The sequence below is a fragment of the Hyaena hyaena genome, unplaced genomic scaffold (genome assembly GCF_003009895.1).
Source record: "Hyaena hyaena isolate Hyena2069 unplaced genomic scaffold, ASM300989v1 scaffold_30, whole genome shotgun sequence".
In the NCBI taxonomy this organism is placed as follows: Eukaryota; Metazoa; Chordata; class Mammalia; order Carnivora; family Hyaenidae; genus Hyaena; species Hyaena hyaena.
The window spans coordinates 867418-892199 of NW_024080662.1; the positions used below are offsets into that span (position 1 = coordinate 867418).

General features: G+C 54.3%; 3 protein-coding genes across 6 annotated transcripts; 2 read left to right on the forward strand and 1 right to left on the reverse strand.

The window, feature by feature from the left end:
* Nucleotides 1–2843: 2843 nt before the first annotated feature.
* UBA7 (ubiquitin like modifier activating enzyme 7) lies at nucleotides 2844–11847 on the forward strand. Of its 4 annotated transcripts, none has more exons than XM_039228311.1 (24): nucleotides 2844–3049; nucleotides 3135–3303; nucleotides 3399–3533; nucleotides 3632–3738; nucleotides 4080–4170; nucleotides 4244–4373; nucleotides 4578–4675; nucleotides 4769–4915; nucleotides 5348–5530; nucleotides 5709–5816; nucleotides 5973–6053; nucleotides 6134–6289; nucleotides 6383–6548; nucleotides 6629–6834; nucleotides 6933–6997; nucleotides 7317–7500; nucleotides 7574–7648; nucleotides 7900–8083; nucleotides 8595–8677; nucleotides 8958–9050; nucleotides 9145–9336; nucleotides 10882–10980; nucleotides 11058–11158; nucleotides 11631–11847. In XM_039228311.1, exons 1-24 carry the CDS (start codon nucleotides 2994–2996, stop codon nucleotides 11758–11760), a joined length of 3039 nt encoding a protein of 1012 aa, XP_039084242.1. In that variant the 5' UTR covers nucleotides 2844–2993; the 3' UTR covers nucleotides 11761–11847. The 4 variants fall into 4 exon arrangements, with proteins under 4 accessions (XP_039084242.1, XP_039084244.1, XP_039084245.1 ...); XM_039228312.1 differs by having other exon boundaries at nucleotides 2995–3061; XM_039228313.1 differs by lacking the exon at nucleotides 9145–9336.
* A 192-nt stretch (nucleotides 11848–12039) lies between these two features.
* INKA1 (inka box actin regulator 1) lies at nucleotides 12040–13825 on the reverse strand. Its single transcript, XM_039228279.1, has 2 exons — nucleotides 13616–13825; nucleotides 12040–12856 (listed from the first exon to the last, which is right to left on the reverse strand). Exons 1-2 carry the CDS (start codon nucleotides 13664–13666, stop codon nucleotides 12065–12067), a joined length of 843 nt encoding a protein of 280 aa, XP_039084210.1. The 5' UTR covers nucleotides 13667–13825; the 3' UTR covers nucleotides 12040–12064.
* A 3278-nt stretch (nucleotides 13826–17103) lies between these two features.
* CDHR4 (cadherin related family member 4) lies at nucleotides 17104–24320 on the forward strand. Its single transcript, XM_039228280.1, is given in 19 exon segments — nucleotides 17104–17152; nucleotides 17520–17704; nucleotides 17847–18009; nucleotides 18086–18177; nucleotides 18699–18809; nucleotides 19909–20012; nucleotides 20186–20322; nucleotides 20605–20788; nucleotides 20887–21040; nucleotides 21296–21389; nucleotides 21691–21894; nucleotides 21973–22112; nucleotides 22334–22484; nucleotides 22565–22785; nucleotides 23018–23160; nucleotides 23661–23717; nucleotides 23819–23909; nucleotides 24135–24204; nucleotides 24207–24320. Coding segments are annotated over 19 exon segments (2418 nt in total). The 3' UTR covers nucleotides 24275–24320.
* Nucleotides 24321–24782: the final 462 nt, after the last annotated feature.

Here is a 24782-nt window from a genome sequence, read left to right on the forward strand (position 1 = left end):
AAACTCAACAACAAAAATCCAATTCAAAAACAGGCAAAAGACTTGAATAGACATTTCTCCTAAGAAGATATCTGAGTGGCCAATAAACACATTAAAAGATGCTCAATATCAGGGTGCTTGGGTGGCTCAGTCAGTTAAGTGTCCAACTCTTGATATCACCCCAGGTCATGATCTCTCAGTTCATGGGATTAAGCCCCACATCGGGCTCTGCACTGACAGCTCAGAGCCTGCTTGAGGTTCTCTCTCCCTTTCTCTATCCTCTCCAAAATAAACTGTAAAAAATTTTTTTTAATTAAAGATGCTCAATATCATTAATCATTGGGGGAGTGCAAATCAAAACTACCATAAGAAACCACCTCACACCCACTGGAATGGCTACTGTCTAAAAAACAAAACAGGACTAGGGAGGATTTAGATAAATTGGAACCCTTGTGCACTGTTGGTGGGAATGTAAAATGGTACATCCACTGTGTAAAACAATATGGTGACTCCTCAAAAATTAAAAGAATTACCATGTGATCCAGTAATTCCACTTCTGTGTATATATTCAAAAGAACTGGAAGCAGGATCTCAAAGAGGTATTTGTACACCTATGCTCATACACCATTATTCACAATAACTAAAAAATGAAAGCCAACCAGTATCCACCCACTAATGAATGGATAAGCAAAATGTGGTATATACACATAAGAACTATTATGTGGCCTTAAAAAGGAAGGAAATTCCATAATATACCACAATATAGATGGACCTTGAAGAGTGTTGCTAAGTGAAATAACCCAGTCATGAAAAGATAGTCTAGCTGTAATTTCAATACCTAGTACATTTGACACACCCAGTAAATGTTTACTGAATGAAAACAAAATTATATACTATTTCATATTCATTAGGATGGGTATAAGTTTTCTTTTTCTTTTTAGGTTTACTTATTTATTTTGAGAGAGAGAGGGAGGGAGAGGGAGAGAAAGAATCCCAATCAGGTTCTGTACTGGCAGTGCAGAGCCCAACTCTGGGGCTCAAATCCATGAATAGTGAGATCATGACTTGGGTCAAAGTCAGACACTTAACCCACTGAGCCACCCAGGCACTCTGGGTATAAGTTTTTTTTTTCTTTTCTTTTAAAGGAAAAACCAATGTTGGCTACAATGTGAAGAAATAGGAATTTTGTACGCTAGTGGTAGAAAACACTCAAAAAAATTACACATTACTGTACAACCCAGCAATTCTACTCCTAGGTATTTCCCCAAAGAATTGAAAACAAGTATTCAAATACATTTTCAAGAATGGTCATAGCAGCACTATTCATGATATCCCAAAGGTGGAAACAACTCAAATGTCCATCAACGGGTGACTGGATAAACAATTCGTGATATATGCATACGATGGAGTATTATTCAGCCATAAAAAAAAAATTAACAATACATGCTACAGTTTGGATGAGCCTCAAAAGTAGGCTAAGTCAGAGAGAGAAGATATCAAAGGTCACATTTTGTATGATTCCTTTCACAGAAATACCCAGAATATGCAAATCCCTAGAGACAGAAAGAATCTAAGTGCCAGGGGATTGGGGTAGGGGATAAGTAGTGATTATTTAATGTGGTGGCAGTGTTCTTCAGTGGGTTATGAAAAAGTTTTGAAACTAGAGAGAGGTGGTGGCTGTACAACACTGTGAGTACACTAAATGTCACTGAGTTATACACTTTAGAATAGTTATTTTAACATATTAATTTTACCTCAACTTAAAAAATGAACCTATGGGGTGCCTAGGAGGCCCAGTTGGTTGAGCGTCCTACTTCCACTCAGGTCATGATCTCATGATCTCTCTTTGTGAGTTCAAGCCCTGCATCGGGCTCTGTGCTGACAGTTCAGAGATCACTTCAGATCTTCTGTCCCCCCCTCTCTCTGCACCTTCCCCTTTCATGGTCTCTCTCTCTTGCTATCAAAAATAAATAAACATTTAAAAAAAAAAGAACTTATGACCACATCTGGCTTAGCTACTGTACAGTTTTGTGAGAGAACTGTGGTCTGTCCTCTGGAGAACTGGCCCCAGCTTCCTAAGAAGGCCAAAGGACACATCTGTGGGTGAGGGGTACACAGGACCTCTCTACTTTTTTGCAACTTCCTTGGAGCCTATAATTATTTCAAAATAAAAGTTTAAATGAAAAGTGAGGACACATGTGATCATGGCTGCCCCATGTCTGCCACTCTTAGGTCTGGTGCTCAGAGACTGACCACCCTCTTTGAGACCCAAGACTCATCCCTGACTGGCCACCTAGGACTTCCATCTGTCCTGGGCTGGCAGCTGTGGGCAAGGGTTAGCCCAGGGCCAAGCAGGTGGGTACTCCCAAAGAGATCAGGCTCCACCTGGCTCTGGGGTTTGGGCCCCGGGGTCAGGACAATGTAACTTCAAAAGCTCCCAAAGCCTCTGGGATAGAACTGACTTTACTGTGTGGTGGACCAAGTGAGGCCTCAGGACATGGGGGTTCCTGCCAGCAGTCTGTGGGCCGGAAGCCCATTCAGGCAGCGACACCTGGGAGATGTGCTGGATAGCAGCTGTCAGGGGTTCTGCCTCTGTAGGGTCTTGCACGTGAGGTGTGGGACATTTAGGGAACCACAGGAGACCATTGCCTCCAGCTCACACGGATCCCTCCCGTGGCTCCCTTCCTCAAGAAAGACGCCTGCTCTTGCAGAGGTTGAATAGACCCAGGAGTCTGTTCCACTTTGCCTGTGCCCTACAGCTGCCAGAACTGTTCCGAATGGTCTGGAGGCGGGACTAGCAGGACTAAGCCGGCTCAGGCTAGTTTTACTTTCACTTTCATTTCCCCTGAAATGACAGAGGAGCCAGGAAGAAAGCTGTGACTGGTTGCATTCTTCAGTGCCGTAGACTTCGTGCCTGTGTACACTAGCCACAGTGAGGCACTGGCCTCTGCTGGCGCAGCCTCCCACACAGCGATCCTATCTATAAGCACTGCAGCCTGGTGTCCAGCCTCAGGATGACTGTCCCGGAGACCTCCAAGTTGCTGGATGAAGAGCTATACTCACGGCAGCTGTGAGGCCCGAGGTGGGGAAGGCAATGGGGAGGGCTTTCTGACTTCTGATCTCCGATTGCATACCTTCTTTTTCCCCACCTGCAGGTATGTGCTGGACTTGCCTGCCATGCAGAAGATTCAGGGAGCCAAGGTCCTGCTGTCAGGCCTTCAGGGCCTGGGGGCTGAGGTGGCCAAAAACCTGGTCCTCATGGGTGTGGGCAGCCTCACTCTGCATGATCCCTACCCTACCTGTTGGTCTGACCTGGCTGCCCAGGTGAGGGTCGGCGGGCACTGGGGGGAGGCTATGGGTTCCCAGACCAAAGACCAAGAGACATCTCCTTGCTCAAGCCAGACTGTGTCTCTCTCTAGTTTTTCCTCTCAGAGCAGGACTTGGAAAGAAGCAGGGCTGAGGCATCTCAAGAACCTGTGGCTAAGCTCAACAGAGCTGTCCAGGTTTGCATCCACACAGGTGACATCACCGAGGAGCTGCTGTTGGACTTCCAGGTACCCTCCCTGCCCCACTGTCCAGTTGAGCCCAGTCCCTTCCTCTAGCCCTGAGCTGAGTAGCAGTTCCGGCCCTGCTGATGACAGGGTCCATCCAGGTAGTGGTGCTGACTACCTCGAAGCTGGAGGAGCAGCTGAAGGTGGGCGCTTTATGCCATAAGCTCGGAGTCTGCTTTCTGGTGGCTGATACCCGGGGCCTTGTGGGGTGAGTGAGACTATCTACCTGCCTAGCCTACCACGTCACAGGCAGCAACTGGTCCCAGTGCTATTCCTAGCTCCAGGCTTGCTCCAGTGCCCCTCCACCCAGCCCCAGGCCTGTCCCAGCATCCCCTTCTCATTCTGGTCCCCACTCCCACCCCTCTGCTTCTTCCACCCTGGCTTCCAGACCCACTCCAGTAAGTCGCTCAAACTCTAGCTTCCAAGCCTCTCCCAGCATCCCTTCCCAGTGCTGGCTCTCTGAGCTTGTCCTAGTGTCTCCCACCCTTCACCACAAGCATGGTGATTAACCACTGAGCCGTCTCAGTGACCCCTACCACCACACTGCAGGCAGCTGTTCTGTGACTTTGGTGAGGACTTCACTGTGCAAGACCCTACAGAGGCAGAACCCCTGACAGCTGCTATCCAGCACATCTCCCAGGTGGGTGTTGCAGTGTAGGTGCTCACCTGCTGACCAAGGAGGGCACCCCTGAACCAAGCCACCTCTTCTCCAGGGCTCCCCTGGAATTCTTACCCTGAAAACAGAGGCCCACAACTTCTACGATGGGGGTTTGGTGACTTTCTCAGGCATTGAGGGCATGGTAGAACTCAATGGCTGTGATCCCCGGCCTATCCACTTGCAAGGTAAGCCAACCCTCTCCACCTCCAGGCTCAGCACCCAAGCCCCAACTGGGGGCACACACAGCCTGGTTCTGGTCCTTGGGGATAGGTTCTCCCTTTACCTTCCTCAGCATGGAGCAAAGCCAAGGACACAGATGCAAGACAGGATAGAGTATAAAGAACTACTCAGGGTCAGAGGTCATACTGACGAGGCTGGATCTCCCCTAGAGGATGGAACCTTGGAGATTGGGGACACAGCAAATTTCTCCTGTTACTTGAGTGGTGGAACTGTCACTGAGGTCAAGAGGCCCAAGACTGTGAGCCATGTGAGTGCAAGTGCATCTGAGGTAGGGGAGCTTGGGAGCCTCAAGGGGCCCACAGTCTTCTGAACCCGACCCTGAGCTGAGTACCTGCTACAGAAGCCCCTGGATGTAGCTCTGCTCCAGCCCCACGTGGTGGCCCAGAGTTCCCAGGAAGTTCACCGTGCCCGCTGCCTACATCAGGCCTTCCGTGCCCTGCACCAGTTCCAGCACCTCAACGGCCGCCTGCCCCAGCCCTGGGATCCTGTGAGTGGCCCCTCTGCTCTTCCCTTGAACCTCTGTCTTACTGGGGTCTCACCTACCAGGAGGCAACAATGATTATCTCACAGACCCAAGTTATAGTCCCAGAGGCAGTTTCCCATTTACATGTAGGAAATGATAACACTGTCTCTAGGCCAGAGAGTGGGTCCCTGAAAGTACCAGGCACAGAGGCTGGGGACCCCGCCACCTCCTAACCACTCAGTTTATGGCTGAAATGTCTACTCCCAGTGGTGAAGCCCCCATGGGCGTTGTCTGGGCGTTCTCTGGTGGGGCTGCACAGTTTGGCAACTGGTTTGGGCCTTCACATTCAGGTTCTGCTTCCTCTTCTGTGGAAATGGGGGATGGCTGCATGAAGGGTTTGAATAGGGGGTGGAGTTCAGGCCTGGGCTGCCATGCCCAAAGAGTTCTACCTCACAGGTTGATGCAGAGATGGTGGTGGGCCTGGCCCGGTCCCTGGAACCACTGAAGGGGACAGGAGGAGAGCCGCTGGAGGAGTCTCTGGATGAGGCTCTAGTGCGGACAGTCGCCCTGAGTAGTGCTGGTGGCTTGAGCCCCATGGCAGCCTTGCTGGGTGCAGTGGCTGCCCAGGAAGTGCTGAAGGTGAGCATAGGCACAGGCAGGGTGGGACTGGGAAGGGTGTGGAGATAAGTGTGGGTGCCAGAGGGTGCCCAAGTACCAGACAGTGACCTTGGAGGCTTTGCCCATCTGGTGAAGCCCAGCCAGGATCCCAAGGGGTTGGAGCTGGTAGGAGTCCCTACAATGAAATGCTGGCCTCTAGGCAATCTCCAGGAAGTTCATGCCTCTGGACCAGTGGCTTTACTTTGATGCCCTCGATTGCCTTCCAGAAGATGGGGAGCACCTTCCCAAACCAGAGGACTGTGCCCCGGTAAGAACCTGGGACAGGAGTGCAAGCCTTCTCCAAATTCAGGACTAGGGAAGAAACAGAAAGAATGGCCCAGAGATCCTGACCTGGAAAGTTAGTATAAGAGGGAGACACAGCATGGGACAGTGGCTATCACTGACCCCTGTTTGTGTCCCCTAGAGACACTGCCGCTATGATGGGCAAATCGCAGTGCTTGGGGCTGGTTTTCAAGAGAAGCTGAGCCGCCAGCACTACTTCCTGGTGAGCTTTGTGGTCCAGTTGGGAGATGTCTGTGGGAGGGCCAGGCCAGGCCCTCTGCCTAAGTCTGCTCCTGCTGGCAGGTGGGTGCTGGAGCTATTGGCTGTGAGCTGCTCAAAGGTTTTGCCCTAGTGGGCCTTGGAGCTGGCGCCAGTGGGAGAGTGACTGTTGCCGACATGGACTACATAGAGCGCTCCAATCTCAGCCGTCAGTTCCTCTTCAGGACCGAGGACATTGGTGTGAGTGCCAGCCCCTACCCACACCTTGCATCCTGGACTGTCCTCCCACAATGCCTCCCCAACACATCCAGCATCTTCCTGCTCTCTTCTCAGAGGCCCAAGGCAGAGGTAGCTGCAGAGGCTGCTCACCGCCTGAACTCAGACTTGCAGGTGATCCCGCTCACCTACCCACTGGATCCCACTACAGAGCACATCTATGATAACAATTTCTTCTCTCATGTGGACGGAGTGGCTGCTGCCCTGGACAGTTTCCAGGCCCGTAAGCACTCACCCTTGAAACTCAGCCTCTTGGTCAAGGCAGTGCCAGCCCCACTCCTGACCCTCTGGCCCCCTCACTAGGGCACTATGTGGCTGCTCGCTGCACACACTATCTGAAGCCACTGCTGGAGGCCGGAACAGAGGGTACCTCAGGACATGCTTCAGTATTCATGCCATGGGTGACTGAGACCTACAGAGCCTCTGCCTCAGCTATAGACTCTGAGAATGCTACCTACCCTGTCTGCACCCTGCGGCACTTCCCCAGCACAGTTGAGCACACCGTGCAGGTAGGAAGTAGCCCAGAAAGCCCTAGCCCACCCATCTCAGTCCTCAGCGGCAGACCGGTTACCCATGTGACACCTCATGGTTCCTCTCTCCCCCACAGTGGGCCCGGGATGAATTTGAGGGGCTCTTCCATCTGTCTGCAGAGACCATCAACCGTCACCAACAGTAAGGCCACCAAGAGAGGTGGATGGGAGGGGCGCCTGGGTGGCTCAGTCAGTTAAGTATTTGACTCTTGGTTTTGCTCAGGTCATGATCTCACAGTTCTTGAGTTGGGGCCCCACATCGGGCTCTGTGCTGACAGGCTCTGTGCCTACTTGGGATCCACTCTCTCCCTCTCTCTGCCCCTCCCATGCACTCTTTCTTTCTCAAAATAAATAAATAACTTAAAAAAAAAAACTTTTAAAAAAGGAGGAGCAGATGGGAGTCCAGAGCCCCTAGCAAGAGTCTTTAGGGTTTAGCCTCGAGGCCCCTCCTTTCTCCACAGGGCACCCACTTCTCTGGCAGAACCAGATGGGCTAAAGGTGCTGACCGTGCTGCAGGAGGTGCTGGGTGTCCTGAGAGAGCGTCCACAGACCTGGAAGGACTGTGTGGTGTGGGCTCTTGGCCACTGGCAACTCTGCTTCCATAATGGCATCATGCAGCTGCTGAATCGTTTCCCACCCAATAAAGTGGGTAGCTAGGTACTGGGGGGCTGGGGGCTCAGGGGGACCAGACTGAGCCCAGCAGCCTCGATTTCCCTAGGTGCTCGAGGATGGAACTCTTTTCTGGTCAGGTTCCAAACAGTGTCCCCAGCCCTTGGAGTTTGATGCCAGTCAAGTAAGTGGGGTCCCTTAGGAACCCCAAGATGGGGGTGTGTCCCCTCAGAGCAGAGGTGGGCCCCTGTTCTGCATTCTTCAGAGATGAGCAGATGCTGATGGAGATTGCTGTGTTTGTGTACATGTGGGTGTCCACCTGTGAGACAGAGGAGACACTCCAACATTTCCACAAATGGGTGGTGACCCCTACCCCATGTACCTGTACTGCTCAGTCTACCCATGCATCTTCCCATGCTTTTGCTCTGACTGCAGGACACACACCTCCTCTATGTGCTGGCGGCTGCTAACTTGTACGCCCAGATGCATGGACTGCCTGGCTCACGGGACCAGACTGCACTCAGGGAATTACTAAAGTCGCTGCGCCTGCCTGTCACCCAGCACCTGGCCCCCATCTTTCCTTATGACCTGGAGCTAGCTCGCGCTTCTGCTGAGTTTGGTGAGGCTCCCGACTCTGGCTCTCTATGCTGCCACCCAAAGTCATAGCCCTCAGCCTATGCTGCAGAAGCAAGATGGGGCCTGAGGACCCTGAAGTCAAATACTATCTCTCAGGCTCTCTGATTTTGCTTCTCTCAAGGCTTGGGCTCATCCTCTAGCCCCTCAGTAGGCCCTCTCCCTGCTACCCATATCCCTGCACCCCTGTTCCCATGGCAGATTCTCAGCAAAAAAAAGATCCCTACAAACCACTGGATGCTGGAGAGCACCTAGTTATGTTCCCCAAGTGAGGACAGAGATAATTGGTGCATGCATGCACACATGTGCACGCGCGCGCACACACACACACACACAGACGAATAGGGTTGGGGCTGCTGGAGAGGAGACTGCAGCATCAATCGGGGTCTCCCTGAAAGTGGTAAGTTTAGGCTTAGGAGAGATCAAGAATAGGCACCAGGCTCCAGGGAGAACATAGAAGGTAGGGGCTAAGAACTTCCACCCCCTTCCTCTGACAGGCCCCGAGCAATTGAAGAAACTGCACAAAGTTCTGGAAGTCTGGAGTGGGAGCCCTCCCCTCAAGCCCCTGAAGTTTGAGAAGGTGGGAGTCCAAGTAGGGGTGAAGGGCCAAGTTGGGGAGGTTGTTGGGGAAGGTCAAGAGCTAAGAAAGTAGCTTTGAAGTCCCTTGGCCTGAATTCTCCTCCCAGCAGGACCCCAAAAGCAGGTCACCTTCCCTGAGCCTCAGCTTCCTTATCTGATAAGCGGGGAGATGTAAGCATCCACCCCACAGAATTGTGGGAAGACCTGTACAGTGACACATGGTTCGCCATGGTGAGGGACTCTAGGGCAGTGTTAACACAACTGTGACTTGGGCCTCACAGGACAATGATAGCAACTTCCATGTGGACTTTGTGGCAGCGGCGGCAAGCCTGCGAGCTCAGAACTATGGGATCCCCCCTGCCAACCGTGCCCAGGTAACTCTGCCCCTTAGGGCTCAGGCCGAGAGGTGGAGGTCAAACCTTAACCCTACACCTTGGGCCCAGACCCCAAATCTCTTGTCCTTGGCAGAGCAAGCGAATTGTGGGCCAGATTATTCCAGCCATTGCCACCACTACAGCAGCTGTGGCTGGCCTGGTGGGCCTGGAGCTGTATAAGGTGGTGGGCAGGCCACGGCCCCTCAGTGCCTTTCGTCACAGCCACCTGCATCTAGCCGAAAATCGCTTTGAGCGCTGGGTGCCTTGTGCCCCAGCCATCCAGAAGGTGAGCCCTTGACACCCCCTCACACCAGGCCTGGGTTCTCCTTGCACTTACCAAAACAGGGTCTACTCTGGCTTCGGGTTTGTATCAGAATCCAGCCTCTGGGGGAGTCCTTAAGACTGCCTCCAGCCCCCTGCCTGCTGTGAAGCCAGACTGGGACCTGTCAGACACAGGAAGCAGCCGTCAGCCACCCCCACCCCTCCACTGCCTCGAGTCTGGGGGAGCTGCAGCTTTAACTCATTAGTGGAGCCAGACATCCCTCACAGCCTCCTCCCAGCAGAGCCCTAAGGGGGAGGTGGTAGGGAGGGGGGACTAGAGCCCTGGCCCCAAACAGAGCCTAACTTCAGCCTGCATGGCATGGGGATCCTGGCCCATCCTCTCCAAGCTAAGTTAAATAAAGGCTCACTACCGAAGGTGGGGTTGTGAGTACTTATGTCATAGGTGTGAGTGCACAGGGGTCTGGGCATCCCTGGCTCTGAGGTGTGTGGCCATGGAGGGAGGATGCTTGTACATCTGTGTGCCAGATGGGAGTACAGGACTCTTCTTCAATGTGGGCTTGTGTGGGTGTGCATGTGAGTACACATGCGGGCGTTCCCAGGCTTGTGTGCATGTGTGTTCCTTCCAGTGCAGGGCTGAGAATGCCCCTGGCTGTGTGCCCAGGCTAGAAAGTAGTTAGTTGGCATTTTATTGGGGCACAGGAGAGGGGATGGAGAGAATACCCTCACCAGGGGAGAGGGGAGAGGTCATGGGCCAGCACTGGGCTATTACTGGGGACCCTCAGGGCACAGTGCACAGAGCTCCTTTGTGAAGGGCCTCTCCTCTAGCACATAAGCTGCCTTTGTCTGTGGTAGAGGGGGAGGGATCAAGGGAGGATCCCCCCCAGCTCACCTCTGGCCTCATCTCAGCTTGACCCCACTGTGCTTTCTGGAGGTGGGGGTCTGCCCCTGGCTGCCTGCCACCCTCAGCTCTAGTCACCAGAATCCCAAGACTCTTGAAATGGGGAAGGAAAGGGGACAGGAAGAGGAGACCCCTGCCGACTGTGTTCCTGCTGGGGTCTCAGCCATTGGGGCCCTAGTGGTCGTTGTGCCCCTTGAACCTCTGTGCTCATGCAGTCCAAGGCCCTGGCAATACAGAATGAAGGGGCAGGATGTACCCCCCAGCTTCCAGCCTTGCATTTGAGGATCAAGCTGCTTTATCAGAGACTGCAGCGGCCCTACTCCTGTTTCCTCAGGAAGCAACGCCCCCCCTCACACACACACACACACACACACACACACACACACACAAAACCAGCCTGTGTGATGGATTGCTTGTTTCCCTGTGCGGGGGCCCCATAGCCCCATTTCCTGTGCTGGCCCCAGCATAGGCGGGGAGGGTATTGAGACTCTGGGCCCAGATCCCACCTTTCAACCCCACCCCCCTGGCTTCTGCTTCCTGCCTCTAGTCCAGCTCCTTCCCTAGGAAAGGGGCCATTAGCTGCTGGTAATGGAGAGGGGGAGGGGGTGTGTGAGAAGCTTCTCATTCCTCCCCCCCCACCCCGACCCCCAGTGCCATCACCTGACATGGACCTGGACCTGTTGGGACCGCCTGAAGGTGCCTGCTGGGCAGCCAGAAAGGACCCTGAAGTCGCTGCTGGCCCATCTCCAGGTGAGCCCCATTCCTACTCCTCGCCTTCAGGCTTGGCCCAGCCTGGCCTAGCTGGCACCTGATCTGACTCTCTCTAGGAACGATATGAGCTGAGGGTGAAGATGCTGCTGCACGGCAAGGCCCTACTCTACTCAGCAGGGTGGTCACCTGAAAAGCAGGCCCAGCACCTGGCCCTTAGGTGAGCCCACACCTGCCTTTAGCCAGGACTTGTTCTGTCCTTGGAGGTTGGAGGTGGGAGACATGCTGAAGTCTTTCCTATTCCCAACCCCATTTGGGCCTCTCACACCCTCCTGAAGCTTTCTTTTGCCAAATGGAGCCAGCAAATGGGCTGGGGGTGGGGTGAGGGCTGAAAGCCTGAGGAGTGGCCTCCAAGCTGCCTGCTTGGCCAGCCCCATCAGTTCCTCCACACTCTGTTAAGCCCCCCTTTCACAGCCCACTCCCAGGGGACTCACAGCTTCCTGCCTCCTGCCCGCCCTGCCTGCTGCTCCTAAAATAGTTTCAGATGTTTCCTGTCTTAAGCTGCTCCTGCCCCTGGCTTGGGCTCCTTCTGGCCCATCAGCACCATCTGGTCCATGTCAGGTCACTCTGCCTACCACTGCTTACCTACCCAATCTCCCCCATCCTCTTACCCCTCCACCCCACACTACCAGGGTGACCAAACTGGTGCAGCAGATGACAAGCCGGATGCTTGAGCCTGGGCAGCAGGTGCTGGTGCTGGAGCTCATCTGTGAGGGGGAGGAGGAGGACACTACCTTCCCACCCCTGCACTATGAGCTGTGACAAGGCAGCAGCCCTATCACCTGGTTCTATCGAGCCCTGTATCCTGAGCCCACAGTAGGCACTCAATAAACACTTGTTGAAGGAGGGCATAAGTGGAGAGGATGGATGGCAAAACATGGGGTGGTAATGCATAGGGTGGGTGATGCGGGCATGATGGGGACCCCTGAAGGGAAGGAAAAGGCTCTTTAGCTTCGCCTGCCTGGGCTGCATCTCAAAGGGCTGGGGCCACCTCCTAGAGCCTCAGGGGTATGGAATCAGGATAGACCAGAGAAAGGCCTTTATTGTCCCAGGCTGGAGGGCAGGGTCAGAGGTAGCTGACATCATTGCAGATGATGGGTTGGCGGCTGCGGCAGCTCATGAGGGCTGCAAATCTTGAGACATCTGCAGGCAGTTCAGGTTCCGGGCGAGGTGGGCACGACAGTCGCTTTCCCGCCATAGCTGCCCGGCGTGCCCTAGCCAGCTGGCGCCGCAGCTGCTCAGAGAGCCCAAGCAGGAACTGAGGGGGCCGAGCACGGACACGGGGCCCACCACTATCGTCCCCCTCACTTGCTGCCTCTGGTAGCTCCATCCAGTTGTGCACCAAGTCAGCAAAGCAGTTGTCGCCCAGCACTAGGGGCTGGCGACTGCGACCTCTGTTCAGCAGGGCTGCTGTCCAGTCCTCAGCTTCCAGGCCCTGCCAGTGCTCCAGGCAGGCATCTGGGGTAGACTTGGGCCGTGGTCGGTGGGCAGGTGGTGCACTGGCCACAGGAGCCCTGCTGGGCAGGGGAATGCCACTGGCCGAGAGACGCTGTCTGTGGGGGGGCCATGCTGGGGGTGCTGGGTGTTGGAGTACAGGCAGCTCATCCTCTCTCCATGTGCCGCCTGACACCTCAGAGAAGCCAGAGTCCCAGTCCAGGGCATGCTCCCTTGGGCTCCTCAAGGCAATACCTTTGTCTCCTGTCACCACACCTTCCTCTTCTTCCACACAGCCAACTGAGTCCTCTTCCAAGGCATCTGAGGCCCTGAGTCCATGGCTGAGCCAAACACCTGGGCCAGGTTTGGGTGGTGGTGGAAGGGGGCCAGACATGGGGGGTGAGCCAGTGTCCCGGCCACACAGCTGTGGAGGAAGAGAGGGTCCAAGTTGGAGGGGTAGTTGTCACCCTGCCTGTGCAGCCAGACTAGTCCCAAAGCAGAAGGCCCAGGAGGACTGGATAGGCCTGCAGGCCTGGGCAGCAAGGCCTCTAGTGGGCACAGGGCCGGCATGGGGGCGCTGGCACACGTAGCTCGTGTGACTCGCATCAGCCGACCTGGTGGCAGTCCGGCAGGCTGCAGCACGCAGAGCTGGGCAAGTTGGTACCCGCCACCAGGGCGGGAGGCAGGGTTGCGGGCCTGCCTGCATCGGGAAGTAGGTCCTGTTTAGGGCTGGGGGTGGGGGGGCATCCCCTGCTTCCTGAGAGATTCAGCTCCCCAAAGCTCACAGCGTCTTTCAGAGAAAGAGCACTTGCCAGGTGGGGGGTAGAAGTACAGGTCAGCCTGGGGTAGAAGGCATCCATAGTAGCGCTAGCACCTCTTTAGTCCCTCGCAGCCCCCTGCTCCGCCCCAAGATAAGTTTCTCCCCGCCAACTCCCTCCGCCGCCGCCGCCGCCGCCGCCGCCGCGGCAGCTCGGCCAGCTGGGCGGCTGTTACTTGATGCCCAGGGCAGCTCCCAACCGTCCGAAACCCGATGCGGGCCATCTGGGCCATCTGCGTCACCCCGCCCCCATCCCGCCTTGGATGGGCACTCGGGACGGCCCCCTACCCGTGTGTCGTTCGGGCCTGAAGGCAGCTGGGCACCCTACACGCGTCCCCACAAGCCACACCCGCTCGCAAGCCTCACCAGTTCCCAGCGGAGCTGGCCCAAGAAGCTGTCAAGCCGAGCGCTGTGCATGCCCGTGGTGGAGCCACCGCCAGGCTCGCCAGTTCCTCTTCGAACTCCAGCGGGACAAGCGCAGCGAGGGCCCAGCAGGCCGGCCAGCGGCACCCTGGCCCTCTGACTGGCGCCGCTGCTCTTTGCTCTAGGTAGCTCCCGCCGCCGCCGCTGCCCCAACATCTGGCAGCCGCGCCCCGCCCCTGGTGCCGCAGCCAATGGGGGCGGGGAGGGACTGAAGTGGCCCCGCCCCCCGGGCCCTGTTAGGTGGGTGAGCCTGACGCCCACTCCCCACTCCGCACCAGCTGGGGTTAGGGGGAGGGGCAGGGCTGTGGCTGGAAGCCCGGCGGGTCGGGCCCGGGACTCCCCGATACCCTGGGCGGTTGAGCTGACTCCAGGTTCGCTGCTTGAGCCAGGACAAGTCATTACCCGCAGTAGCCTTAGCTTCCCCTTTTTTCCCGAGATAGAACCACAGTCCCTCCCGCAGGAAGCCTCAAGAGCGTGCGGATCCCCTAGCTACGTCCACGTGCAGGCAGAGCGCCCCCAGCCGTCGGATCTAGCAGTGCTATGGCCCATTCAGGGCGCGACCCACTGTATACGTTACTGGAACCGGCCTCGACAGACCCTGGAAGTGAGTGATGGGAGGGTCCGGCCCCACAGAGGATTCCAGGAGCTCCGGACCTCGCGGCAGCGCAGAGGAGGGGCCTCAGACAAGGCCCAGCCAGCGCCCTCTCCGCCCCGCGTCTGGGCCAAGCAAGGCGTGGCCGCCCTCTAGTGGGGAGGGCTCGGTTAGCCGCGATTTCTGCGGCAACATCCGCATTCCCTCTGCTCGTACCACTAGCCTACCTAGAGTGAGAGCAGGGCGGGTAGGGCGGCGCTTTCTGTCCAGAATGGTCAGATCCAAGACTAGGTTAGAGGATACAGTCTAACTTGAGACAGACTAATCAGTAGACAGAAAAATACCGGAAATGGGGGCAGACGGCCTCGTTTGGGAGAGGGGGACTCACAGAGGCAGCGTTCTCTATGTAATCTGAATGGGTCATCATGGGAGATAAAGAAGGGTATCTTAGGTGCACCTGGGTGGCTCAGTCGGCTGAGGGTCTGACTCTTGATTTTGGCTCAGATCATGATCTTAAGGTTTGTGAATTCAAGCCGGCATGGGGCTCAGTGCTGGCAGCGTGCTGCCGCCTTGGGATTCTGTCTCCCTCTCTCTTTGCGCCTCCCCCGCTTGCTCTCTATAACTCTATCAAAATAAATAAAATTAAACTTTAAAAAAAAAAAAGAGAGAGGGGTATTCTAGACAGACGGATCAGCCAGTTAAAGGTCCCAAGAAGAGAGGATTTGGACAGGGCTTAACATAAAGGACCAAGTGTCTAGACAGTGGTGGGGGAGTGAGGAGATCAGCAAACCCAGGCTCCTAGTGACCTTAGATGTTCGTGGAGTGATGGGGAGCACTGGGACTTTTGAGCAGGGAATGACCTGGACTGGCTTCTCTTTAGATAATCCCTGCTGCTTTAGGAGAACCGCTCTGTAATCAGAGTGGAGGCTCCTGCCCTCATCCAGTAAGGGAGGGGAGGACCTGGGTCTGTGTAGGGCTGGGACACAGAAGGAGGTGTTTGGGGCATGTTCTGGAGCTAATATCAAGCTTTGCTGATGCATGAATATGAGTAGGGAAAGAGGAGCATCTAACCTGACTCCTAGATTTCTGGCCTGAAAAACTGGTTGGATGGAATTGCTGTGAAATGATCCAGGAAAGACTGGAGAAGAAAGGGTTTGGGGAGGAAAACCAAATGATTATTTGTGGACATGTGACCTTTGAGATATCTGTTAGACATCCTACATAAGATGCCGGGTCAGTCACTGGGTATGTGACTCTGGAATTTGGGAGAGAGATCAGCACTGAAGCCTTAGACCTGGGAGGCAAAGTGAGTAGATGGTATTTAAGGCCATTGGCTTCAGTGTGATGGGGGGAGGTAAGTGTAGACAGAGGAGGGCAGCAGTCAGGACCTGAGCCCTGGAACACTCCTCTGGGTGGTGGTAGGAAAACAGAACCAGCAAAGGGGCTAAGCAGGAGCAGCCAGGGGGGTGGGAGGAAACAGAGAGTGCAGGTACCTTAGGAGCCAAGGGAGTAAGTGTCAAATGCTGCCAAGGAGGTAAGGTTGGACAATGAACTGCTGTATTTGGCAGTATGCAGGTCTCTGAGGACTCCAACAAGGGCAGTTTCATGAAGAGAGAGATCAACTTGATGATAGTGGGCAGAAGAGAGTGAGTGATGAAGAATTGGAAAGAGCAAGTGTAAACAAATTTTAAAATTTGACATATGACTCTGGGGTGCCTGGGTGGCTCAGTTGGTTAAGTGCCTGACTCTTGATTTTGGCTTAGGTCATGATCTCACAGGTTTACAAGTTTAAGCCCCACATCAGGCTCTGGGCTGACAGTGTAAAGCCTGCTTGGAATGTTCTCTCTCTCTCTCTCTCTCTCTCTCTCTTTTTGCCCCTTCTCTCTCTCTCTCAGAATAAACTTTTTTAAAAAAATTAAAATTTGACATATAGTGTAAATATAACAAATGGGCAACTCTCAAAGATACAGCTCAATAAATGTTTTTTTAAGTTTATTTATTTTGAGAGAGACAGAGACAGTGCGAGTAGGGGGAGGGGCAGAGAGAGAGAGAGAGAGAGGGAGAGAATCCCAAGCAGACTCCATGCTGGCAGCACAGGGTCTGATACAGGGCTCAAACACACGAAGCCGTGAGATCATGACCTGAGCCTAAACCAAGAATCGGACTCTTAACCAACTAAGCCACTCAGGCACCCCCAGCTCAATAAATGTTAAATTCTTGTACATCTGTCACCTAGATCAAGGTATAGACTATCCCCAGCTCCTCCAAGGGGCCACTTTGTGCCCCCTTCAGATGATATCCCCCCCAAATAACCACTATTTTGATTTCTATCACCTAGGATTCTTTTTGCTTCTTAAACATAGACAACTTTTAAGAAATTTTGTTAATGGCTGGGCTCAGATTTCGTAGACAGATAACGTTCTAATGGTGAAGGGAAGTGGGCAACTGGAGTTTAGACTCTGTGGGGTAGCGAGTCCTGAGCCCAGTTTTCCTGGGTGCTATGCTTGTGCTGTCTCCAAGGACTGCATGACTGAGACTTACTTCCCTGAACTTCAGTTTCCCTGAAGCTTGATCCTTTTCTCCTAATGTTTCCTTTGGGTTGTAGTAATGAATGAGGAGAATTCATCAGAAGCAGTGAAACCTGGTGTTGTTCAGGCCTCTTAATGCCCGTCTGGAGTCTAGAGCTCAAGTACCAGGGATGGGCGGAGCTGGAATCTGGAAGGTCCAGGAGTCCAGCCTGCTCAGCTGTGTTTAAGCGACTCACCTGGCAACGGGGTAGGCCTGACAAACACGTCTGGTCTTCTGGAGTCTCCTCTGCTGTCTGCATCTTCAGGCCATTATGGTACTGCTCAGGCCCCTGGCGCTTCTGCTTGCTCTGACTGTCTTTGGTGAGGAGCTGGTGGGTGGGGAAATCCCAGTTCTCATTATCCTCCCCCCCCCCCCGCCCAATTCCTACACTGGGGTGGATTTGTGACCCTCCTCAGATAAGCTACCATAGAGTGCAGGGGCTGGGGGAGAGCCAGGAAAAGGGCAAAGATCGAACTCCTTGACCCTTATTTCTTATCATGGCTACTTCCTCAACCAAGTCCTCACTCCAATTCTGTGAAATGAACTGAGCCATAGTTGGATGTGGGGGACAAGGAAGAGTTTTTGGCTGCTTGGCCGTGAGATGTGACCAAGCCCTGAAGGAGAAGATCAGGACTATGCTCTGGGGGGAGAGGGGGGGTTCCAGCCTGAATTGTCTATTCCTCACAGAACTCCACTGCCTGCCCTGGTTCATAAATGTCTCTGAGAGCCAGGGACCCGGCACGATCCTTCAGTCCTTCTCCTTCAACTGCACTTCTCATATCCCCACCCTGCAGCTGGTCCACGTGCAGCCACCCACCACCTTCTTCAACCCACCCAGCCTGACCAGGTGGCAGGGGACCTATGTGGGCATGGTAGGATCATGGGCACAGATGGGAAGCACGGGCACAGATGGGAACCATGGGGGAACAAAGGCAGACCTTAATTCGCAAGGCCACAGGTAGTAGAAGGGAATGGAGAGGCTATAGTCCCACATGCACTGCCTACCTGGTACAGGTGACCTTAAGCAGCTTGGCCCGGCTGGATGCTCTATCAGTGAATCACTATCAGCTGCAGCTGCGGTTCACGTGTGGCAACCGTGTGATGGAAGGACCACTCTCTGTGAATGTGCAGCGGGACCCTGCTCATAGTGCATGTGCTGGCCGATTTGCCAGCCCAGGTGAGGCCAGGGGCAGCAAGCAGGGGGTGGGCAGGCATAGCCTGAACAGAGCCTCCCTGACCTCTCCTCTGGCTAGCTGGAGAAATAATTCAGGTTCTGGAGACAGTCACACCTGGGGCCCGGCTGTACACTCTGCTGCTCCCAGGTCTGGAACTCCAGCATGCCCAGGTGAGCCCAGCACATAGGCAGTATGGGGGGGGGGGCAGAATGAGGGAGGCACATGGAGAGACCAAGCCCAGCCCTTCCTGGCCCAGCCCTCTCTAACCAAACACCCCTCCCCTAGCAGAGGGACACTTTAGTGTCAGCTAATCCTCTACATGATGCCTATTCTTGTAAAGAGCCATTGATGGCTGCCCACTCCCAATGACCATGACTGTTTCTATAAGGGCATCTCAAGGGCTTGTTTTCTTTCATGTTCTCTGTGTGTTCTGAATTCTCCATGAAAACTGAGTCACTTTTGTAATCCAGAAAGAAATGCAGTTTAAAAAACAAAATAATTGGATTAAAACCAGAGAAGATTGAAGATCAGGGCCAGAGGTCAAGGTGGAGGTTGGGGACCCACCCTGCATCAGGGTATAGGAGGGTTGGGTGTGGGCAGGTACTTGCTATGTTGCTGGGGGATTTTGTCAGGGATGCTGTGGGGGCACTGGGGCCTGGGGCTGGGGTCTCCAGCCTCTCTGTCCTGTCAGATAAGTGTCATCAGTGCCCAGGACCCTCCATACTTCCCTGGACCTTTCTCCATCAATGGTCAAGGTTGGCTGCTGGCGCCATCCCAGGGCCTCAGAGGCCAGGCTCAAAAGGTGAGCATGACTTGGGATGTAGGGATACACAATGGACAGAGCCACACCACTTCCTGGAGGTTTGTTCTTGGCCTTCTAGATTTTGCTGCCTCATTCAGACATAGCCCAAACCTATACATGCTGCCACATTCTGGCTGTTCTTCCACATTGGCCTGGTTCTGTGCTGGGTTCTGGAGTTCTAGAAAGAGAAGGGATTCCTGGCTCTGGGAGCACCCAGTGCCTCTAATAGAATTGAGAATACTCAAAGCAGTCACACCGGAAGAGAAAGTTCTGGGTAAAGTGGCTAGTACAGTCTGGAGGAGGCTAGAGAAATTCCTTGTTTATTATTATTTTTTAAAACATTAGCAGTTTTGTTTTTTGCTTTTAAAGTTTATTTATTTATTTTGAGAGAGAGTGTGAGAGCAGTGGAGGGGAAGAGGGAGAGAGAAAGAATCCCAAGAAGGCTCTGCACTGTCTGCATGGAGCCCGATGCAAGGCTCATTGTGGGGCTCAAACTCACGAATTGACCCATGAGATCATGAGCTGAAATCAAGAGTCAGGTGCTTAACCAACTGAGCCATCCAGGCATCTGGAGAAATTCTTTCTTTAACATTTCCAAGTCTTTTTAAAAAAGTTTATTTGTTTTGATAGAGAAAGTGCAAGTGAGTGAGGGGAAGAGAGAGAGAAGGAGAGAAAGAATCCTAAGCAGGCTCTGCACTGTCAGCAGAGCCCTATGCAGGGCTCAAACTCATGAGTTGTGAGATTATGACCTGAGCCAAAATCAAGAGTCCAACGTTTAACTGACTGAGCCACCCAGGTACCCTGATAAATTCCTTCTTTAAAATTCCATGTCTAGTGACAGACTCTAAATGATGTCTCATTGTGAATAACTCAGATATCACACTTCTTTGAGCTGTTTGCATCCTAATGGAAGTATTTATGGCCCCAAGAACGGGACTCAAAGGAGTGCCTGTCTGCAGAATGAGAGATGATGGGGGGGGGGGGGGCTCCTTGTGGAGGGCCCCAGGCAGGGGGAAGGGGCCTATTTGAAGAGAAGACTGGCACAGACATACAGGTATACACACATTGTAGTTCCCTTACTGCTCTGTGTGCACTGCAGGTCTTCCAGCTTCAGATTTTGGTGACTTTTGGACAAAATCAAAGCTGCCTTGGGATGCTCAAGGTGAAAGTTTTGCCTGTTCCCTCCAGCCAGATCTCCTTCCTGTAAGACTCCCCTACCCTGGGTACAGTGAGGGAGGAAATTAGGAGTAAGGTTAAGGTGTGGGGCTGCTGGGGTGTCCCCAGAGAGCTGCGTATGAGGGAAGCCCCAGAGGGGCACGCGGATGGGGCCAGGGGTGGCGGAAGAGTGCATGGCTAGTGCTCCCTTTTTGGTCCAGGAAGCAGGCCTCGAATATCACCATCCTGGAGGACCTGCCCCCCGGGGGTAAAGTGGTTCAGGTCCATGCCCAGGGCTTCGATATACGCTACGAAATCCTCTCCCCGGTGCCCTGCCCGCTGTTCTCCATCGGACGTGGTGAGGAGCGTAGCGGGGCCTGTGCGGGATGCCTGCGAGGCTGGTCCACAGTGATCCGCACTACCTCGTCGCCCTCCTGAGAAATGGGGCTTAAGCCCAGACAGACGCCGGCGCGGTGCAGTTTGGGGGCCGGGCTACAATTAGAGGCGAGCCTTGGAGGAGGGAGCAGGGGTGGCCAGGCTCAACCCCCTCGCGCTGAAGGTGGATTAGGTGTGACCGTGGGGATCGAACTGACCTGGGGGCGGGTCTAAACTCAGCATTCCCCGCCCCTACCCCGCCCAGCCGACGGTGTGATTCGCACCACCGCGCCCCTGGAGTTAGCGCAGGCCCGGGGCTCGGCGGTCACCAGTCTGCGGGTGAAGGCCTACGAGCGGCTTTGGCCATGGGCCAGCGTTGACCTGGAGCTCACGGTGAACGTGCGCTCAGTCAACCGCTGGCCTCCACGCTGCCTCCCAGCGATGCTGGTGTGAGTATACAGGAGACTTACCTAAGCTACAGGGGTGAGAGCCATGGTTCTCCTGGTCCACACTGACTTTTGCCCTGCGGCCCGCACTCTGCTTTCAGGACCCAAATCCCCGAGACCACGCTGGTGGGCACCGTGCTGAACACCTTCACTTGTGCCGATCCAGACTCTCCTGGCTCCATCCTGGACTACCAGCTGCAGTTCCACAGCCCTCCTGGCTCAGCTCACCTCTGCCTTCGAGACAGGGTCCTAGAGGTGCCCAGTCCGCGCCTCCAGAACCACATGCAGGGTGCTGGGGACCCGAAGGTGGAGGGTTAGGGGGCAAAGGTCTGTGGGAGCTGAGACCGTGACCATGAGGGAGATGGTGGTGGAGCCAATCTGCACCCACAGAGCTGGAAAGCAAGAGCTCAGGGTTGACCATGTGTGGTTGCCCTGACCTGAGGCGCCCCAGTGTGATTCTAGACTTCTCCAGGCCTTAGCTCAGCCTCACTCTGTGGCCCCTCTGGCCAGGTGAATGCCACCCTGGACTGTGATGCTCCTGGGGCCTGCTTTCAGCATGCAGCCTCCATCCTGGTGCTCGATGGTGGTCAGCCCCTGATGACCAGTGAGTGACCATACCCAGCCCTGGACATCCAGGACAGGGCTGTTCTGTACCTCTCTCTTCTCATCCTCAAGATAGAGTCACCTATCCTCCCATAGAAATCAAAAGGGCAGGGTTGTCTCCCTAGGGTGGGGCATATCTCTCCTTGACACCTCCCCACCCAGCAAGAGATGGCTATTGTTTGCCCTCCCTCCAGACCCTCTCCATCCTTAGACCCCCAGAGCAGGGCCATGTCTCCCTCCTCAGACCCCAGGGAATGGCTGGGCACCCCACACCAGCTCCTTGACTACCAAATGGTCTCCAGCTGAGGTGCCAGTACTGGTGATGGTGACTCCTGTCAACGAGTTCTCCCCAACCTGTGTTCCACACAAGTTCCGGATCCGGGAAGATGCAGGGCCCCATACTCTGCTGGGCTCTGTGGTGGGCATGGACAAGGATTACCCACACAACAGCATTGAGTACTACATCTCTGGCGGGCCTACCATCTTTTCTGTGGATCGTCTCAGTGGTACTCCCACCCTAGGGCTGGGATGAAGGGGTGAAACCAGAGTTGACTGCAGGCTGAGGCTGTGGGCATCTCTTTCAGGGGAGGTTCACCTCCTGGGATCTTTGGACTATGAACTGCAGACATTGTACAGGCTCACTGTCCTGCTGATTGACCATAGCCAAGACCAGGACCCCAATCACCACCGTTCTGGTTCCTGTACCATTACCATTGAGGTTGAGGTAATTGAGCCCTGAGGCCTTGGGAAAAATCGGAAAGTGTTCACATCTTCCTCTGGCATTCTGCTTTTCTACACTTTGCCTAAATTTCCTCCATTGGTTGACTGGAGAGGGATGGTGCCTCATTGTGGAAAACTTTGGAGCCTGTTGCCTGACACCTTGGTTCTGGAGGAGGCTGAGGAGCTGGCCTGGGGATTTGGGGTGACCTGGCCATATTCCTGCAGGATGTGAACGATCATGCCCCCGAGTGTCAGCCTCCGTTTCAGGAACTCACCATCTACACTCTCCTGGGCCATAGTGTGGAGGTGACCAAGGTGTCATGTTGGGTTCCCCAGGAGCCACAGCGTCTGGCCTTCTCCTACAGCATTGTGGGAGGTGAGGATCATGGGGGGCCACCAGGCTGTTGGGGAAGGAGCAGGTCAAGGCCAACAATGGTCCCTTTCTTCTGCTTTCAGGGAATAGTCAGAGCCAATTCAGCCTGCAAGGAGACACCCTGGTGTACAACAACATCATTTTGGGGCCCTCCTGGCCAGAGCAGTTCTATACTTACGAGCTACTGATCCATGTAGCTGATGCAGGTCCCTCCATCCCCCACCTCAGCACCACAGCCACTGTCATTGTGCATCTAGTTCCCTGGAGCGCCAGCACAGTGGCCACTCACACCCACAGAGCCACAGTGAGGGGGGTCCTTGGGGCTTTGGGGGGTAGGGAGAAAGGATCTTGAAGGGCAAGGAGATCTAGTTTTCCAAGTGGAACTATGGGGGAAGGCATTCCAGAGGGAACCATTGAATGCATGGAGGCTGACAATACAGAAGAGCAACTCTGGGGTGCGGGGTAGCCCAAACTTTGGAGTGGTTTGGAAGCTGGATGATCAGGGCATTTTGGCAGGGCTGTGGCCCCCATTTCAGGTGCCTTCAGTGAGGACACCCTTGCTTGTGACCGACACAGAGACTTTCTGGCAGCCGGAGCCCTGGTTTGTGGTGGTGCTAACAGTGACCAGTGCCCTCTTTGTCTTGGCCCTGTGCTGGCTCCTCAGCAAGCTCTTCCAAGGGTAGGGCTCCTAACCCTGGGCTCTTACCCCAGCCCACTAATGGTCCCCATCTGTGATAGGTTCTTTCACCAAGATTTGATGACAATGCCCAAGTTGATGAGCAGGCAAACTGCTATTAGTGGGAGCTGCTCCCCCTCCAGAGGTTGTCAGGTTAGAGGCAGAGAGGCACTAGGGGGAAGTTGTCTCCATTGTTGACAGAGCTGGGTCTTGGAATGCAGTGGATGTGGATGAGGCCCAGTGCTTTAGACTCAGAGTCTATCATGCACTGGGCATTTGCCCCTATTCCTGACCCCTACCCTCCACTCGACACTTATTCTGCCCCTCGGGATGAGTTTTTTTATGGGCACAGGACTGACTCAGGGGAAGGTGGGGATAACAACGTGGGCATTGTAAATGGACATTGGCTATCTCCAGTATAAAGGGAGAGATGAATGGTGCTGGTTCCTGGAACCAGCAAGTCTGCTGCCCTCACTGCTTGGTCCCTCCTCCAGGCATTTTAGGCTGGCCCAGATGCATCAGACACCAAGCAAACCAGCCCAGGCTTTGCTACTAAGCAGGTCAGTTTCCTTTGCATACCCCTATGCTTGAGAGTCCATCTCTTAAATTCAGGCTGGGGCCAAGAGCCTTATCCTGTATTCCTGCTTTTACTTTACCCCAGCATCCAGGGAACTGAGGAGTCCTTTCAGGGATTCATGGAGGCACCCAGGATGGAGATGCCCCAAGCACCCAGCAATGTCAACCTGAGACTGGTATGTCAACCTACCATCCTGTATAGTGGGCACTGGGCTGCTCTAGAGGACTTCCCTGACAAGCCTGCCTCCTTCCTTGTGGCTGTCTACCTCTGTGGTAGAGTCCATGCCAGCACCATCAGGGTGGAACAGGGAAGTGGGCTCCTAGCCCCTATGGAAGCAGACCTTCACCTGCTCCTGGGGGGCAGGGCTCAACTCATTACTGCCTCTCATTCTTCCCTTCAGCAGCACTTTGATGGCAGAGCACAGGACTCCCGTGAGTCCCCCTTTTCCCAAACTACTCTTCACCTGGGTCCACTTCTCTCCTTAGCCCATCTCAGCATCTCCTCCTACCACCAGGCATCCACTATCTATTCTTTCCCTGAATGGGGTCTGTTCTCACCTTTCAGCCAATGTTTTTTTTTTTTTTTTAATTTTCTTTTTTTTACATTTATTTATTTTTGAGAGACAGAGAGAGACAGAGCAGAAGTCGGGGAGGGCGAGAGAGAGAAGGAGACACAGAATCCAAAGCAGGCTCCAGGCTCCGGGCTGTCAGCACAGAGCCCGAGGCGGGACTCGAACTGACAGACTGTGAGATCATGACCTGAGCTGAAGTTGGATGCTTAACCGGCTGAGCCCCCAGGTGCCCCCAGCCAATGTTTCTCAAACACCTGTTGGGCCAGGAGGTGACTCAGACCTGGTCTGTTTCCTGCCCATGGCAGAAGGGTTGGTGAGGAGAAAGGCTCTCAGATATTACATTGTCATCAGTGATTTATGGCAGAGTAATCTTGCACTGGGGCTTAGTTAGAGGAACTGGTGTTCAGTTTGGGGGCAATCAAGGATGCTTCCTGTGAATTTGAGTTAGACCTCAAAGGATTGGTGAGGAAGGAGGGA